This window comes from Anomaloglossus baeobatrachus, chromosome 2 (genome assembly GCF_048569485.1).
Source record: "Anomaloglossus baeobatrachus isolate aAnoBae1 chromosome 2, aAnoBae1.hap1, whole genome shotgun sequence".
In the NCBI taxonomy this organism is placed as follows: Eukaryota; Metazoa; Chordata; class Amphibia; order Anura; family Aromobatidae; genus Anomaloglossus; species Anomaloglossus baeobatrachus.
The window spans coordinates 143,651,217-143,670,627 of NC_134354.1; the positions used below are offsets into that span (position 1 = coordinate 143,651,217).

The window sequence follows — 19,411 nt, forward strand, 5'->3', positions numbered from 1 at the left end:
CAAGTAGTCTATTAGTGACCATTGCTCGTATTTACCTTCTGCTTAGCTATTAGAAGTAACAGGAGCTCCACCCAGAGCATTTTATGGGAAATATGTGGCTAAGAATATGCAGATCACTGTAACTGCGACAGTCGAAATATTTTATTACACCAGTATACTCCATTCACCTTTCCAACACTTTAGGATGCAGCTATTAAATTTCATATTCCCTCTTCAATTCCAATCTTGCTTATTGCTGTGGCAAAGTGTTCTTCAGTAAAGTTAATTATTTAGAGATTTGTATTACATATTGTCATACAATTACTAAACAATGAACATTTTATTCAATCAGGAGATTTGCTGTAAACTCAGAGCAGAAGATAGAGGCTGGTGAGCACTTACTGCAGAGAGCCCTGAGCCCTTGCAATCATGACGCTTGAGGTATTAAAATGTAGCAGAGCTGAATCGTTGTGGGACCTCGTGTGGATTATGTTGGATCTACAGGGGTGTTTTGGGGGTTAATAAAGTGGTGAAAGAGGGTGTTTTTTTGTATTTTATTCTAAATAAAGGATTTTTTCGGTGTTTGTGTTTATTTACTTTTACTTACAGATTAGTAGTGAGGGTTTCTCATAGACGCCTGCCATTACTAATCTAGGGCTTACTGGAATCTGTAGACTGTTAGTAACCCCTGGGCAGCTGGTGGCCCAGTAAGCATGGGTCTCCCCAGTCTAAGAACACCAGCCCACAGCTGTCAGGCTTTATCTTGGCTGGGTATCAAAATTAGGGGGGCCGTATGATGTTTTTTTTTTTAATTATTTATTTAAATAATTAAAAAAAAAAACCTGCATGCAGTTCTTTTTATTTTGATACACAGCCACGATAAAAGCATGGCTGAAGACTGCAGCCTGTAGCCGTATGCTTTATCTGTGCTGGGTATCATAATATGGGAGGACTCTATGTCAATTTATTTATTATTTATTTGTATACCAAGATAGACACGCACACAACGTCTGTGATTGGTAGCTTCAGCTGACACTTAAGGGTGCTTTACACGCTGCGACATCGCTAACGATATACCGTCGGGGTGACGGTGTTTGTGACGCACATCTGGCGTCGTTAGCAACATCGCAGCGTGTGACAGCTAGGAGCAACGATAAACGATCGCAAAAACGTCAAAAATCATTGATCGTTGACACGTCGCTGCTTTTCATAATATCGTTGGTGGTGCATGCCGCTGGTTGTTCGTCGTTCCTGCGGCATCACACATCGCTATGTGTGACACCGCAGAAATGACGAACATCTCCTTACCTGCGTCTACGGCAATGAGGAAGGAAGGAGGTGGGCGGCACGTTCCGACCGCTCATCTCCGCCCCCCCTCTGCTATTGGGCGGCTGCTTAGTGACACGGCTGTGACATTGCTGTGACGCCGAATGAACCTCCCCCTTGAAGGAAGGATTGTTCGGCGGTCACAGCGACGTCGCTGAACAGGTATGTGCGTGTGATGCTGCCGTACCGATATTGTTCGCTACGGCAGCGATCACCAAATGTCGCACGAACGTCAGGGGCGGGTGCTATCGCTCGCAACATCGCTAGCAATCGCTAGCGATGTCGCAGCGTGTAAAGCACCCTTTAGTGTGGGGGTGCATCTGACTGCAACCAATCACAGGCGCCGGTTATCGGTCTGTGGCTGGAGTGCAGTAACTAAGCGGCAGACAAAATCGCATCGGACGCTTCCCTAAGACCCAAAAAACAGAAATGGCTGGTAGTAATAAGGTTAATTTCCTCCTGGGCTCTCAGTGGGGTGACCGCACAGCATCAGAACTTTATTAACCTCCAGATTAACCCAAAATCTGCAGGTTAACAGTGTTTGCTTTAAACATGTTGGAGAGTCCTATCATTCTCATGCAGTAGCGCTGGGAAGAGCCAGCCAGGGTCATCTCCGGCTAAGGTCACTGGCCAGATCTTTAAGGTTTATAGTCTCTCAAATACTGGAGCTTTTAGAGGAATATACATAAAGCTACAATCATGTAATCAGAATCTTATTCCTGCTGCCTGTAGTTTGGGCAACATGAATCAAATTACAGGTTGCCTTTAAGGCTGCATTCAGCCCTTGTTTCATTTGTTTGCTATGATATTACAAAATTGAGGCAAAAAAACTTCAGTCTACAGCAACCATGGTATCAAAATGGTGCACACCAGTGTGTGTTCTCGGAGGGGGCCTAACCTCTGTTGATTAGTAACGTATTTATATATTGTGAGACTCATGTGGGATTAGTAGATGAGGGCAGGTATATCTCACCCCGGTATCGGTCCTATGTGACTTAGCCTGGCCAGGATCACCTGGCTACTAATGGATTAATGGGATGTGAAGGACGGAGGTAAAAGGAATCTGGGAAGTTGGGGGAGGGTCTCCATCTGGGCAACACAGTAAGCCTGTCTGTGTAGGAGACACTCGTAAGTTGGAGCAATGCTTGATGTCTGTATGGTTTAAGCTGGAAGGGAGAAGCCCTCCAGTTGGTAGTTAGGATATCATCCTGTATATAGTTAGCACCGGACAGGCAAGGATTTATTTTGTTGGTGTTTTTTTTCTTTTGTTTATGCTTCACTGCAATAAACCTGACCAAGCATCAGTTACACCTTGAATTCGGCTGTCTGCCTGAGGTGAATACGTGCCCTTTGAACCCAGCAAAGGCGATCCCGGAGCGTGTTATCACAATATATATATATATATATATATATATATATATATATATGTATATATATATATATATATATATATATATATATATATATATATACTGTAAATAACACTTTACATGCTGTATATACAAAATATTCTTTGCGACCAGTATATTTGTAGACCAATTACATAATTACTCCTCTGCAAAACTATGCATCATTGATAAAGTTAATTGGGGTGTTAGATAAGCGGCGTTTATATTACCCAATCTGCTGCCTTTTACCATCCACTGATCGGTCACATTTTTGCCAATGGGTAGTTGTTTAATAGCCTGCTTAGACAAGCCAACCGCACTTCCATACACACAGAACAAACTGTAATACATTGCATCTTGTGCATAGACTGTCATTATTTTTGGCATCACATGATCTATTTCCCTAAGGCATCAACTGAGATGTCTAAGCAGCCTTTGGCATTGGAGGCAAGTTGCAAACTTTTGCATCCAGTAGAATTTGTTGCCTCACGGCTACCACCCCTGCTCCCCCGAAGAAATGACACTTTTGATAATTTTATTATATCACGAAAACTGAAATCATCACACAATATAACTGACTTGCAGATATGGGGTTTACTTGCAGATTAGTAGCATTCTGAACCTGCCCATCGCCTGCACATTAAGCTCCACTGCCAGGAGGAAATTAACTGTAATCTGTGTATGGAGAGCGGTGGCTGGAACCACCCCCCGCAATTACTAACATCTTATAATGCACTGCAGTTGTCAGTGTGGGGAGCGCAGTTACAGCTGCCGCTCTCCATACACAGAGCAGTGACTGAACCCACGCCGATGTTGCCCCTGAACTGAATCTGGAAGCTGCCAGGAGGATTAAAGTCAATTTCCTCCCAGATGCAGGGTTTTATGTGCAGGCGCTGGACAGATTCAGAATGCTATTAACAAAGAGAGTGAAGGCACCAATCTCAGATAAAAAGAAAAAGCCTTTATTTCAACACATTAAAAACTGTGCGGAAAAACCGAAGGATGAAAAAACATCATTACATGGGGAAACTTGATGCGATTCGGACTAAAAGTTGAAATCAAGTAAAGTCCTTAGTCCTTAGTCATAAGTACTTATGACTAAGGACTTTACTTGATTTTAACTTTTAGTCCAAAACGAGTCAAGTTTCCCCATGTAATAATGTTTTTTCATCCTGCGTTTTTTCCACGCAGTAATAAAAGCTTTTTCTTTTTATCTGGGATTGGTGCTGGGCCCGTTCCTTCACTCTCTTTGTTCCCCCCTTGCTGGCGTGGACTGGCCAGCGGACCGCGCGCACCCCTCAGATTCCAAGATCTTGGATGAGAGGTAAGCTGAATATTTTTTCTTTTTTCAGAATGCTATTACCCTGCAGATTAGCCCCCATTTGTGGGTTAATAGCATTTTTCCACATGAAAGATTCCCTTTAAATTCTGAATTTTAAGACATAAGAATTGAAACAAAATCGAACAATTCTAAAAATCCTCCCAGACATAATCCAGGCAAACCAACAAGCTTACAACACAATGTTGATTCCTTAATCTCTCTTTTTTGAAGATCTAGAAGTCCTAGCTCTAGAAGTTCTAGTTCTAGCTCTAGAAATGCCTTCATTCTGAGACTAGAGCTTAAACCCTTATGGCTGCTCTCTCCTCCCAAAAATAAATGATAATTAGTTTAAAAATCTATATTTTTTTACATGATTGTCAGAAAATATAACTTATTTTGGCATTCACTTTAAGATATGTTCCCATTCATAAGGTGGTGACCACAAATGCCTATTATGGGTTGGGACTCATATGATTGTCAGAATTTAAAATAACAATATATGTTCTCAGATTATAAATCCCATCCTTGGTCTGTTCTCAAATTCTCTATATAATTAATTGGATAAAGCCTGCTTTACACGGTACGACCGATTGTGCGATTTCACAATCGATCGTACCCGCCCCCGTCCTTTTTGCGTCACGGGCAAATCGCTGCCCGTGTCGCACAAAGTTAGTAAACCCCGTCACACATACTTACCTCTCGTGCGACCTCGCTGTGGGCGGCGAACGTCCACTTCCTGGAGTGGGAGGGACGTTCGGCGTCACAGCGACGTCACACGGGCGCCGGCCAATAGAAGCGGAGGGGCGGAGATGAGCGGGACGTAAACATCCCGTCCACCTCCTTCCTTCCACATAGAGACGGCGGCGGCCGCGGGAGGCAGGTGAGCTGCTCATCGTTCCCGTGGTGTCACACGGAGCGACGTGTGCTACCACGGAAACGATGGTTAACTAAAGTAACCGATATTATGGAACCTAACGAGCAGTACCCGACTCACGATTTGTGAGCGATACTGCGTCGCTAGGAGGTGTCACACAGGCCGGCATCGCCAGCGATGCCGGATGTGCGTCACAAAAACCGTGACCCCGACGATCTATCGCACGATAGATTGCCTGGTGTAAAGCAGCCTTAAGTCCGGCATTTGATCATTAAGAGTGTTTCTACAGTTATAGCAGGTTCCAAACTAAAGGGTGCTTTACACGCTGCGACATCGCTACCGATAAATCGTCGGGGTCACGTCGTTAGTGACGCACATCCGGCACCTGTAGCGGCATCGCAGCGTGTGACACCAAGAAGCGACGATCAACGATCGCAAAATCGTCCAAAAACGGTGATCGTTGATACGTCGCTCCTTTCCTTAATATCGTTGCTGCTGCAGGTACAATGTTGTTTGTCGTTCCTGCGGCAGCACACATCGCTATGTGTGACGCCGCAGGAATGACAAACATCTCCTTACCTGCGTCCACCGGCAATGCAGAAGGAAGGAGGTGGGCGGGATGTTACGTCCCGCTCATCTCCGCCCCTCCGCTTCTATTGGATGGCCACTAAGGCGGGCTTTGCACGTTGCGACATCGCAGGCCGATGCTGCGATGTCGCACGCGATAGTGCCCGCCCCCGTCGCAGGTACGATATCGTGTGATAGCTGGTGTAGCGAAAACTATCGCTACGCCAGCTTCACACGCACTCACCCGCCCTGCGACCGTCGCTCTGGCCGGCGACCCGCCTCCTTCCTAAGGGGGCGGGTCGTGCAGCGTCACAGCGACGTCACACGGCAGGCAGCCAATAGGAGCGGAGGGGCGGAGATGAGCAGGATGTAAACATCCTGCCCAGCTCCTTCCTTCCGCATATCCTACGGAAGCCGCAGTGACGCCGGTAGGAGATGTTCCTCGCTCCTGCGGCTTCACACACAGCGATGTGTGCTGCCGCAGGAGCGAGGAACAATATCGGACCATCGCGTCAGCGTAATTATGAATTACGCCGACGCTGTAACGATGATACGATTACGACGATTTTGCGTTCGTTAATCGTATCATCAAGGCTTTACACACTACGATATCGCATGCGATGCCGGATGTGCGTCACTTTCAATTTGACCCCACCGACATCGCACCTGTGATGTCGTAGCGTGCAAAGCCGCCCTTAGTGACATCACGGTGACGTCACTGTGACGTCAAACGCACCTCCCCCTTGAAGGAGGGATTGTTCGGCGGTCACAGCGACGTCGCTGACAAGGTATGTGCATGTGACGCTGCTGTAGCGATAATGTTCGCTACGGCAGCGATCACTAAATGTCGAACATACGACGGGGGCGGGTGCTATCGCGCTCGACATCGCTAGCAATCGCTAGCAATGTCGCAGCATGTAAAGCACCCTTAACACTTGATGCTGAACCATGTTGTCAGTCTACACTCTAGCACATTAAAACAGGAAGGTAAAACAATGCCCAACCATGCCTGCATGTCTTACTGTGGATTTTACTATTATGACAAACTTCCATTGAAACCAATTAATGTGCAGCTTTTTCGCCAGCACCATAAGAAATGTGTGCATTGATTGATTGTTTGGGCAACAAAGATATTTTTTCTTTCTAGACAGTTTCATTAATCTTTCCCTTGGTGTTTAAAAATTTACCTTCTCCCTGGCTTTATTTTTGGTTTCTTCATCCATCCAATTATTCTCTTTTTCCAGCATGTCCATGAAAGCCCAGCGAATTCCTTCAATCACTTCTTCCATCTAGTCAACAAAAGTTGAATTAAACATTTGATTACTTAATGTGTACAGTGAGGTGTTGCATGGCAGACATTCATTCAGCCCACCTTGGAGTCGGTAATAAAAGATTGTCTATTAGTGGGCAACCAATTTAAACTTTTTATACTGCATCATCAAAGTGGCTTAGGTGTTACAGTAGGAAAACTTTAAAATATAACCTATTTTTTATTACCATGCTATTTATTTATTGCCAACATATTATGCATCGTCGTACATAAATTGTAAATTCTCTAAGTGCTTTCTGTCCTCTGGAAGAAAATTAAAATTCCATTTTTTTTACACATATTAGTATGCTGCTAAACCATGGGAGGAAAGCAGACTGCTTGGAGAAGGCTCAGACAAGAACTGTGAAAAAATATAAACCCAAGCAGGCATTTATATTCACATGGAACCTCAGCGCTGCACAAGAAGGGAAATCAGAAAAAGAAAAATAAAGAAAAAAAATGCAGTGACAATTTATTGAATTTTGAATTATACAGTTAGGTCCAGAAATATTTGGACAGTGACACAAGTTTTGTTATTTTAGCTGTTTACAAAAACATGTTCAGAAATACAATTATATATATAATATGGGCTGAAAGTGCACACTCCCAGCTGCAATATGAGAGTTTTCACATCCAAATCGGAGAAAGGGTTTAAGAATCATAGCTCTGTAATGCATAGCCTCCTCTTTTTCAAGGGACCAAAAGTAATTGGACAAGGGACTCTAAGGGCTGCAATTAACGCTGAAGGCGTCTCCCTCGTTAACCTGTAATCAATGAAGTAGTTAAAAGGTCTGGGGTTGATTACAGGTGTGTGGTTTTGCATTTGGAAGTTGTTGCTGTGACCAGACAACATGCGGTCTAAGGAACTCTCAATTGAGGTGAAGCAGAACATCCTGAGGCTGAAAAAAAAGAAAAAATCCATCAGAGACATAGCAGACATGCTTGGAGTAGCAAAATCAACAGTCGGGTACATTCTGAGAAAAAAGGAATTGACTGGTGAGCTTGGGAACTCAAAAAGGCCTGGGCGTCCACGGATGACAACAGTGGTGGATGATCGCCACATACTTTCTTTGGTGAAGAAGAACCCGTTCACAACATCAACTGAAGTCCAGAACACTCTCAGTGAAGTAGGTGTATCTGTCTCTAAGTCAACAGTAAAGAGAAGACTCCATGAAAGTAAATACAAAGGGTTCACATCTAGATGCAAACCATTCATCAATTCCAAAAATAGACAGGCCAGAGTTAAATTTGCTGAAAAACACCTCATGAAGCCAGCTCAGTTCTGGAAAAGTATTCTATGGACAGATGAGACAAAGATCAACCTGTACCAGAATGATGGGAAGAAAAAAGTTTGGAGAAGAAAGGGAACGGCACATGATCCAAGGCACACCACATCCTCTGTAAAAAATGGTGGAGGCAACGTGATGGCATGGGCATGCATGGCTTTCAATGGCACTGGGTCACTTGTGTTTATTGATGACATAACAGCAGACAAGAGTAGCCGGATGAATTCTGAAGTGTACCGGGATATACTTTCAGCCCAGATTCAGCCAAATGCCGCAAAGTTGATCGGACGGCGCTTCATAGTACAGATGGACAATGACCCCAAGCATACAGCCAAAGCTACCCAGGAGTTCATGAGTGCAAAAAAGTGGAACATTCTGCAATGGCCAAGTCACCAGATCTTAACCCAATTGAGCATGCATTTCACTTGCTCAAATCCAGACTTAAGACGGAAAGACCCACAAACAAGCAAGACCTGAAGGCTGCGGCTGTAAAGGCCTGGCAAAGCATTAAGAAGGAGGAAACCCAGCGTTTGGTGATGTCCATGGGTTCCAGACTTAAGGCAGTGATTGCCTCCAAAGGATTCGCAACAAAATATTGAAAATAAAAATATTTTGTTTGGGTTTGGTTTATTTGTCCAATTACTTTTGACCTCCTAAAATGTGGAGTGTTTGTAAAGAAATGTGTACAATTCCTACAATTTCTATCAGATATTTTTGTTCAAACCTTCAAATTAAACGTTACAATCTGCACTTGAATTCTGTTGTATAGATTTCATTTCAAATCCAATGTGGTGGCATGCAGAGCCCAACTTGCAAAAATTGTGTCACTGTCCAAATATTTCTGGACCTAACTGTATTTCTTCATTATTCAACTTTTTATAATGTAAGGAAATAGATTATGGTTAAAAGAAGTTGTAAAATCATAATGTAATGATTGACAAAGAATTTTTGAATATTGCATAAGTTTGCTTTATAACTAGGGCTGGGCGAACTTGGACTGTAAAAGTCCGGATACGTGCAGTTTCAAAATTGCCCTGGTGCCGGACCCGGACCCGGGATTCCGAGTGTTTGATCCAGATCTGGCACTCGAGAAATAAAAAAAAATAAAGGAAAAATAAAGAAAATAAGAAGGAAGCAAGCGCTTCATACTTAACCCAGGCTCCGGCCCGACTTTGCACTGCTCCTGCGCGGCTGTCACACTGCTCCTTCCTGGGCCACTCATCATTGCTCATTGCATAAGCACGGCTTTCCCTGCTTTCCCCGCCTACCGGTCGGCCTGGTGTCAGTGATTGGTTGCAGTGAGATGAGCCCCCAGCCTGTGTGCAGCATGTGAGTGGTTGTCATCCTGAGCTGCCTGCTGCATGAAGCAGGTGGTTCAGGTTGAGCAGAGGGTGCACATCATAGGCCTATGTCATCCTGAGCTGCCTGCTGCATGAAGCATGAAAGCAGGAGGCTCAGGCTGGGCAGAGGAAGGCACATCCCGGCCCCCCATGTTCATTCTAAACTGGGCTGCATTTTGAACACACGCCCCCATCACGTGACAAATTACGTCATACCTGAAAGGTGCCCATACATTCTAGCATCTACTTTATTTTTAGTGTGCACAGGCCCGGAAGTGAATGTTTTACCTGGAAGCAGCTTGGCACCATGACACTTCGGTGAGTACACCGCGCACCCTTCTATCCCTTCCACCAACATTTTTAATCTCCGGATTCTGGTTCCAATATTCTTATATTGGTACCAGATTACAGACCGGAACCGGATTATTTTAAAAAATGAGCAGGGACCTGCCGGTGCTATTTTTTGGTAGTCCGACCAGCTCTATTTATAACACAAATAAGTCAATTTTTAAATCTACTTTAAAAAGCCCTTAAATTGTCTTCATTTGGTGTATCAGAGATGAAAATCAGGAGCAGAAAATGGAGGAACTGCTATTTATGTGATTTCAGAATATATTGTATTCTGTAGGTGGAACATTTAATTTTAGAGAGGAAAATGTGTGCGAGAAAGTAGAAATAAAGATGTGCCAGGTTACATTACTTTTGTCTTAATTAAACCCAGGAAAACATTTTAATAAAATATATATTTTAGAATGACACTGTTGACATCCAGTGCTGCATTTTAGCATTTAGCATACGACCACAAAATGTAATGGCATGATAGAGATCATGGGATTTAATGCCTGAGCTCTTGAAAGGAAATTACGCTCACACCTCTCACATTGCTGATGTCCTTTAAACTTTATAAACCATTTATATTAATGTCTTTTTATCATAAACATAGTCATTGCTTTATATTCATATATTCTTAATATACATGTATAGTACCATTAATTTCTTGTCCTCTTGGAAAAAAGAATCCACAAACATCTTTCCTACGGCGTAAGGAAGAGCATTTTCAATATAATTTACACATCTGTCCCAGCGTGCAGCCAGAGAATTTGTTCCTAAAAGAACCTGTAAAATAAAAAATGTCGTAAAGCTGCGAAATATCATCAACTTGAAGAGGCGGTGAGAAGAAATGTATCAGGAGGTTCTTTATGATGGAATAGAAATTCAGGATGACAAAATCTGTGTGATAAATGTGTGTACCTGAGATTAATCCTAATGTGTTACTGATATTTCCATAGTTTTAACATATCTTTGTAGAACAAAAGTCGTCATCCTCAAGATATATCCCCCTAATGCTGAATTATTCATTAAAAAGAAAACTTGAGTAGCTCTGACCTTGGGTTTGCTCATCTCTACTTCTGAATAGTGAAGGACAAACCCGTGGGATTGGTGGGTCCAACTGTATTTTTAAAAAAAAATAGTTTGGGCCCAAAATTAATTCCAGATATCTCTTTTGACGCCGATCTCCATATAATTCAATGGGGATCTGAATCATGCGCTTTAAAATGGTGGTGTAAAAGGCTAAGGGAATTAAAGCAGGCGTGTTATACCGTGTTTCCCCGAAGATAAGACACTCTTATATCCCCCCCCCACGAAAATTACACTACGGCTTATTTTGGGGCAGGGCTTATTCTTGGGAAACACATTTGGAGGAAACTTTACCTCCCAAAAATGCAGACACCCCCCCCTTACAAGGAGAATCCTGCAATCTTTGGTGGGCACACCCAACAGGTATGCTCCATGCAGTCCTCCCCTGCTTCTGGCCAGCAGTCACATACATCAGATCGCACACACAGTAATTCATGCATCAGATCGCACACAATCGCACACACACACTCACCACATTCGGCGATACCTAGTGCTTCTCTCCGGCAGAGGATCCTAAGATGAAATGCAGTGGAGCGCAAGGACCTGCACTGGAACACATTGATGCGTTCCACTGCCAGGTCCTAAATGCATTCCATCTCAGGTCCTCGTTCTCCACTGCACTGCCTCCCCAGATCCTCTGCTGGACAGAAGCAATAGGTATCGCAAGATGTGGTGAGTGTGTGTGTGTGATATGATGTTGGATTGTGTGTGCGATGTGATGTGTGTGTATGTGTGCAATCTGATGTGGGAGTGTGTGAGATCTGATTTGTAGGGGTGCGCGATCTGATATGTCTGGCTTGTGATCTGATGTGTTTGGGTGTGCAATCTGATGTGTGTGGGTGTACGATCTGATGTGTGTAGGTGTGCATTCTACTGCAGGTCCTCTTGTTCAGCATCTGGTGAGCATGATTGCGGGGTCTTCTGTCTTCTTTCTTCTCTCTTTTGGGGAATTTTTGCTCTCTATAATGAAGTGTCCTGTAGTATTCTTTAACTTTTTTAGCTGCATGGACGTTTCATTAGTGAACTGCAACTAAGGCTTATTTCCGTGGGAAGGGCATATATTTAAGCCTTATGCCGAAAACACTGTAAATTCCTGCTAGGGCTTATTTTAGGGGTAGGTCTTATTTTTGGGGAAACACAATCCAGGAAAAGCCAGTCCCAGCATCTGTGATTGGTTGCAGTCACATCACACCCCCACCCATTTAAAAAAAATGGCTCCTAATTTTGATACCTAGCTATGTTAAAGTTGACAGTTGAGGGCTGGTATTCTTAGGCTGGGGAGGCCCATGGTTAATGGGCACCACAGCACTTTACCTGTCTCATCCCGATTGCCCTGGTGCGGTGGCACTTTGGGTTAATGACAGCTTACAGTTGCCACTAAGTCCTAGATTAGTAGTGGGAGGAGTCTATGAGACCCCCCATTACTAATCTGTAAGTGAAAAGAAAAACAAAACACCAAAAAAATCCTTTATTTGAGATAAATACAAAAAGCCCACCTCTTTCACCCCATTATAACCTCACACACCAAGTTTCAACGTAATCCACATGAGGACTCATAACATTTCCCGCTCTGCTATATACATGCTGAAGTCACAGCGAGCGGCCACAGAGCATGTCTGCACGCTGTGGCTTTAGGCAAAGATTGCCTAACCCACAGTGATGAGCTGTGACATCACCCAGTTTATTTGTGGTCACAGCCGGAGGTACCCATGGTACCACACCTATGACCACAAGTAAACTGACCTCAGGTTTCCTCATTGATCTCAGTGAGTTTCATAGACCTGCATGTCCTGGCAGAAAACTACATTACACTGTGTGCAGAATTATTAGGCAAATGAGTATTTTGATCACATGATACTTTTTATACATGTTGTCCTGCTCCAAGCTGTATAGGCTTGAGAGCTAACTACCAATTAAGTAAATCAGGTGATGTGCATCTCTGTAATGAGGAGGGGTATGGTGTAATAACATCAACACCCTATTTAAGGTGTGCTTAGTTATTAGGCAACTTTCTTTCTTTTGGCAAAATGGGTCAGAAGAGAGATTTGACGAGCTCTGAAAAGTCCAAAATTGTGACATGTCTTGCAGAGGGATGCAGCAGTCTTGAAATTGTCAAACTTTTGAAGCGTGATCACCGAACAATCAAGCATTTCATGGCAAATGGCCAACAGGGTCGCAAGAAGCGTGTTGGGCAAAAAAGGCGCAAAATAACTGCCCATGAATGGAGTAAAATCAAGCGTGAAGCTCCCAAGATGCCATTTGCCACCAGTTTGGCCATATTTCAGAGCTGCAACGTTACTGGAGTATCAAAAAGCACAAGGTGTGCCATACTCAGGGACATGGCCAAGGTAAGGAAGGCTGAAAAACGACCACCTTTGAACAAGAAACATAAGATAAAACATCAAGACTGGGCCAATAAATATCTTAAGACTGATTTTTCAAAGGTTTTATGGACTGATGAAATGAGAGTGACTCTTGATGGGCCAGATGGATGAACCAGAGGCTGGATCAGTAAAGGGCAGAGAGCTCCATTCCGACTCAGATGCCAGCAAGGTAGAGGTGGGGTACTGGTATAGGCTGGTATCATCAAAGATGAACTTGTGGGACCTTTTGGGTTGAGGATGGAGTAAAGCTCAACTCTCAGACCTACTGCTAGTTTCTGGAAGATAATTTCTTCAAGCCATGGCACAGGAAGAATTCGGTATCGTTCAAGAAAAACATGATTTTCATGCAGGACAATGCTCCATCACATGCATCCAACTACTCCACAGCGTGGCTGGCCAGTAAAGGTCTAAAGATGAAACAATAATGGCATGGCCCCCTTGTTCACCTGATGTGAACCCCATAGAGAACCTGTGGTCCCTCATAAAATGTAAGATCTACAGGGAGGGAAAACAGTACATCTCTCGGAACAGTATCTGTGAGGCTGTGGTAGCTGCTGCACACAATGCTGATCAGAAACAGATCAAGCAACTGACAGAATCTATGGATGGTAGACTGTTGAGTGTCATCATAAAGAAAGGTGGCTATATTAGTCACTATTTTTTTGAGGTTTTGTTTTTGCAAATCAGAAATGTTTATTTCTAAATTTTGTCCAGTTATATTGGTTTACCTGGTGAAAATAAACAAGTGAGATGGGAATATATTTGGTTTTTAAGTTGCCAAATAATTCTGCACAGTCATCGTTACCTGCAAAAACAGATATCCTCTTAAGATAGCTAAATCTAAAAACCTCCACTCCAACTTCCAAAAATATTAAGGTTTAATATTTATGAGTCTTTTAGGTTGATTGAGAACATAGTTGTTAATCAATGTTGTTAATCAATAATAAAAAAAATCTTCTAAACTACAACTTGCCTAATAATTCTGCACACGGTGTATTTAGCCAAGTGATGCAGAGTTGGTGCTAAAATTTATATTCCATATTCCTGCACAAATGTAGATGTAGATGCAGATGTAGTGCTCAAATTTATACACTATATTCCTGCACTCAATCTGCATCTCCTGGCAAAAAATTGCATCAAAACTGTATCATAACGTATGGCGTTTTGATGCAATTTTTACTAGGAGATGCAAATTTGCACCAAATTTGCATCTCTTAACCGCACCAAAATGGCATAAAAAAGCATGTGTTATGATATGGTTTTGATGCGATTTTTTTTGCCAGGAGATGCACACTGGGTGCAGGAATATAATGTATAAATCTCAGCACCAAATCTGTGTCTCTTGGCAAAAAAAATCAGTTTTCTGCCAGGAGATGCAGGTCTGTGAACTCCATTACCTCACCTGAAGTGAGGTCACGGACTTTAATGAGGTCACTGAAGTCAGTTTAACTCTGGTCACAGGTGGGGTACCGTGGGAACATCGAGTTATGACCACAGACAAACTGAGTGAAGTCACCGCTCATCGATGCGGCTCAGTCCATCTCTGCCTGAAGCGTGCAGACATGTTCTGTGCCGGCGTACTTTGACTTCAGTATGTAGCAGAGCTGGAATAGACTGCATGCCATTTTTATTATTATTTGTTTAATTCATTTTTTAAAAATCATATGCGGTCTCTCTCATTTTGATACACAACCAAGATAAGCACATGGCTGGGGGCTTCAGCCAATAGCTGTATGCTTTATCTGTGCTGGGTATCATAATGTGGGGGGAACCCTACACCAATTTTTATTTATTTATTTTTACATCGTGATAGAGACGCACACAGCGTGTGAGATTCCAAGGAGGAACAGGGTGAGAGCGTAGTTTGACTGCAACCAATCACAGACACCAGGACTGCCGGTGGGCGGGGACAGCTGTGCATATGCATAGTGGGCAATGAGTGGACCTGGAAGTCGTGTTACAGCCCTGCAGGAGACAGGTGAGTATAACATGCCTGCTTTCTTCCTATTTTATTTTTTTCCTTTATTTATTGTAATTTTCCAGATGACCAAACCCGGGGTCAGTGCATGGATACTTGGTACCCCACTTTTACAGTCTGGGGTCACTCAGGAGTAGAGATGAGAGAACCTGAGGATTGGCAATGTCACGTGTGTGTCATGGGTTACCAACAGTCCTGTGGTTCCAGCTATAGAAGGTCACAGCATTTGGCTGCGCAAACTCCTCACTGACGTTCTAGTATTTCTACTTCGTTTTCATCCCTTTCACTTTAGGACCCTGCAGAGCTCCTCAGTCATTCACCTGCTTTTCATCAGCATGTCCCTAAGTATCTTTATATACCTTTACTTTCTATTTCTCTGTGCTGGTGATACCTCTCATACCCTTATCAATTCTTCAGTGCAAGCAGTTAACTTGTACACATCTGGAGAAAATTTGTGGTTGTTGTAGTTCCTCTCCCTGAGTGATCTGGAGATAAGTTTATTGTTCACTTTTGAGTTTGTTATCCCTGTGTCTTCTTTAGAGCTTAGTAGGGTTGACTAAGTACCATCTGCTCCCTACCTAGGGCCTACTTCAGTGTCAACCAGAGTCAGGTATCCGGCTCGGCATACAGTATAGGTGCAGAACCTATCCAGTGTGTTGAGGGAAGCCATGGCCCAGCAGTAAGCTTGGTCAGGAGTCACCATCTTTCTTAGATACAAGGTTTCCCTTGGCTTTCACTGTTTGCTTGATACTTTCCTGTATCTAGTGTGACATCCGAACCTCATATTAGTAAATAAAAATCCAAACTTTTGTGCTGTAAATGGTCATAGTAAGGGCTAGGGGATTGCAAAAAGAAGCAAACCAGGCGCAATTGCCCTGCAAACAGATGTGAATAGGGAATAAAAAGTGAGGTTTCTCCTATTTTTGATAAGCAGAGCAGTAAACCATGACAACTGCAGGCTGCAACACTCAGCTTTCAGCCAAACCTTGGCTGGTTATCAAAAATAGGGAGGATTCCTAATTTTAAAATTATTTAAATAAATAATTTAAAAATTTGGCATGGGCTCTGCCCTATTTTTGATAACCAGCCAAGGTAAAGCAAACAGCTGGGGGCTGATATTAATATCAGGCTGGGAAGGCCCATAGTTATTTGGCCCATCCCAACCTGAAAATAGCAGCCCCCAGAAGTGGCCCAGAAGGCCTCAATCATTAATTCATTATTAAAAAAAAATACTGATTTTCCGACGTAATCTAATTGGTTAATAAAGACTCTCTCTTAATAAAGACTCTTCCCAGTCCTTTGTTCACCAATTTAATACTTCAAAATAAATTCTGGAAGATCCAATGTAATCCAAATTGTAATGTCCAACGACATCCAAAGATTCCTGCAGAGCTGCCTTGTGAGAACTTTCTCAGAACGACATTCCATTAGGTTATTGCTGGTCAGAGGCAGACCCAGAATTTCACAAGAGCTGTGACATTACTGAGTTACTGATGGCACCACTCATGAGAAATTCCAGTCTGCCACTGACCAACAGTGACTTATGAAGCGTCATTCTGAGAAAGTTTGAATGACTCCCCATAGGAATCATGGATGTTATTGGACATTACTCTTTTGATTACGTCAGAACTTCCAGGATTTATTCTGAAGTACTAAATTGGTGAACAAGGGATTGTAGGGGAGTCTTTATTTACATAAACTTTTTTCTCTGTGTCTGTGTTTTTTAACTCTATGCTTACCGTGATAGGGATATCTATCCATTACTAACGCTTGGGCTTGATGCCAACTGTCAATTCATAACTGACATAAACCCCACAAGTATTATTTGCACCAGGGCAATCGGGAATAGCCAGGGAGAAGCACCAGAATTGCCGCATCTAATTGATGTGCCACTTCTGGGGCGGCTGCATGATGCTATTTTTAGGCTTGGAAGGGGCCAAATAACAATGGACTATATCAATCTGATAACAGCAGCCCCTAGCGGTCGGCTTTACTTTAGCTGGTTATCAAAAATAGGGGTACCCCATGCCGTTTTTTTTAATTATTTATTTAAATAATTAAAAAAAACGGCATGGGATCACTTCTAGTTTTGATAACCAGTCAAGGAAAAGCTGACAGCAATACCAAACTTGAATATTTTTATTTATTTTTTTAATTTATGTAAGTGATGAAAAAAAATGTTGGTTTATATTACCATTTTTTTAGACTCGTAACGATTTTACTTTTACATCAATGGAACTCTGGGAGGACTTGTAGAGTGCAAAAGGAACTGATATTTTCACTGATGCTATATTTTAGTCTGTAAGGTATCTTGCTTGCTTTTTATTGTATTTTTATTTAAGGAGGTGTGGTGACCGATAAACGGCAACTCTGGTGCTTTGATTTTCTTTCTCGTTACAACGTTTACTCATCAAGTTATGTAATTTTATATTTTGATAGATTGGACTTTTACAGACTTAATGATAAGAAATAATGATTTTTTTTTAAGTTTTCATTTTCTTTTCTTTACTGAGAAAAAAAGGTGAGAGATTAAAACTTTTATATTGGTTACATTATTTTTAAAAACTTTTTTTATTTTACTTATCTCTTTTAGGCTCCTGCGATTTTTGCACCTGCGATTGTGGGGTTACTTAAACTACATACAGCAATACCACAGTACCACAGTTATGATGTAGTTTAAATTCCGCTGTCAGAGCTTTGCAGCGGCATCTAAATGGTTAACAGTCGTTGATGAAACTCAACTCTGAGCATGGAATAGATACTGGCCATTTTATTCTTCTCCTTAGCCTCTCTTCGTACACAATGCCCCCAGCATAGGACATACAGTTACATCCATATGCACAAAAGGGTTAAAATCAATCCCATATTTCTGATGAAAAGTTGATGACAGATTGTAAAAAAATATTCAGAACAATAAAAAATTCAACCTCTTACCCGGATATATTCCAGTTGTCTATATTGAAAGCGTCTACTGAGATTTGAAATTCTTGAATACACAAATTTCCATATTAGGTAGTTTGCAATAGTCCTGCAAAAATAACAATAAGTTTTATGAGTTGTATATCTCGAAAAAGCACATTTTTTCAAATAATGATCTTTTCAGGAGATCTTTAGGGCCATAACACTAATGGTTTGTATCTTTCAAGTGAATGGGATGAGTTGCAATACAGGTACAGCGGGTACAGCAGCTTTTACAAATCAGGGTGCTTTCCCAGTGCATTGTTCCTCACATTCAGTGGTCCCATTGGGGCTTACATCTGAACCCCCCATAGTCTACAACGTTTGAGTCTCTGCCTCCATTAAGCGTAAAAGCCTGAAAATGCTATGCAACAGAGGACACGCACATTGACTCCATCTGCACCAATTATAGTCAATTGCCCTGTTGGAAGATACGTTCGAATACCATTTTGCGGGGGGAGAGTCAGATATAAAACCCGACGGGACCACTGAACGGGGCACAAAAGAAAGTGTGAAGGCACCTTAAGGCACTGCACCTTTGTAAGCCATGAAGGGCAACTACTTTGTAAAAAGCCACTGATTAGACTTTAATGTCCTGTGTCAGGAAAAGAAAAAAATTGTACAAATTAATTTAAAAGTATATCATTTGTTGTAAAAAATGATTATGCACATGTTAAATGTTCTACCATTAAAGATAAATTCCTTAGAAAATGTAAAAAAAAATATAAACCAGAGATTAACAAATTTGAAGACTATTTAAATGAAATCAATGTTTGGCAAACACTTTCCTATCTGGTTCAATACTTTAAGCTAATGTCCATAATTGAACAAAATATAATTTTTAAAGGGGTTGTCCATCACTCAGACAACCACTTCTCAATCAGCATATTTGCTCCCAGCAGCTAAGGTTTAACAACATTGAACTCCAAATCACATGCCGAAAGCTTAAAGAAGATGTCCAGCAGAAATACAACTTTCCACATCTGCCCCCCTACCTAATTTTCTATCAATGGCTGAACCTCCTTTAGTGCATAATGCACTTAGTTTCCTGCAGTTCTGCCACCTGTCTGCTCCTCATAAGATAAAAAATTGTTTAAAAGAACTGAAGTCCAATGATGCACAATAAAACTTTCACACTGAACTGCAGCAATATTTATGGCTACAACAGTTTGTCCTATTGCCATAGTGATAGTTCTGCTTCACATAACTTGTTTTATTTACTGCTGTATTCTATGTCCTGTTATGTATGTGACTCTTCAGATTTTGTGTTATATTGAGCCTG

General features: G+C 42.1%; 1 protein-coding gene across 1 annotated transcript in view; it reads right to left on the minus strand.

Annotated features, from left to right (window-relative positions):
* The window catches only part of PHEX (phosphate regulating endopeptidase X-linked), a 323,898-nt gene that overhangs the window by 119,243 nt on the left and 185,244 nt on the right, over positions 1 to 19,411 (minus strand). The window contains exons 10-12 of the mRNA XM_075335407.1: positions 18,106 to 18,199; positions 10,378 to 10,506; positions 6,643 to 6,744 (exon numbers count right to left, since the gene is read on the minus strand). Of these exons, the coding sequence (XP_075191522.1) occupies positions 6,643 to 6,744; positions 10,378 to 10,506; positions 18,106 to 18,199 (325 nt within the window). The remainder of the gene's footprint in view (positions 1 to 6,642; positions 6,745 to 10,377; positions 10,507 to 18,105; positions 18,200 to 19,411) is intronic.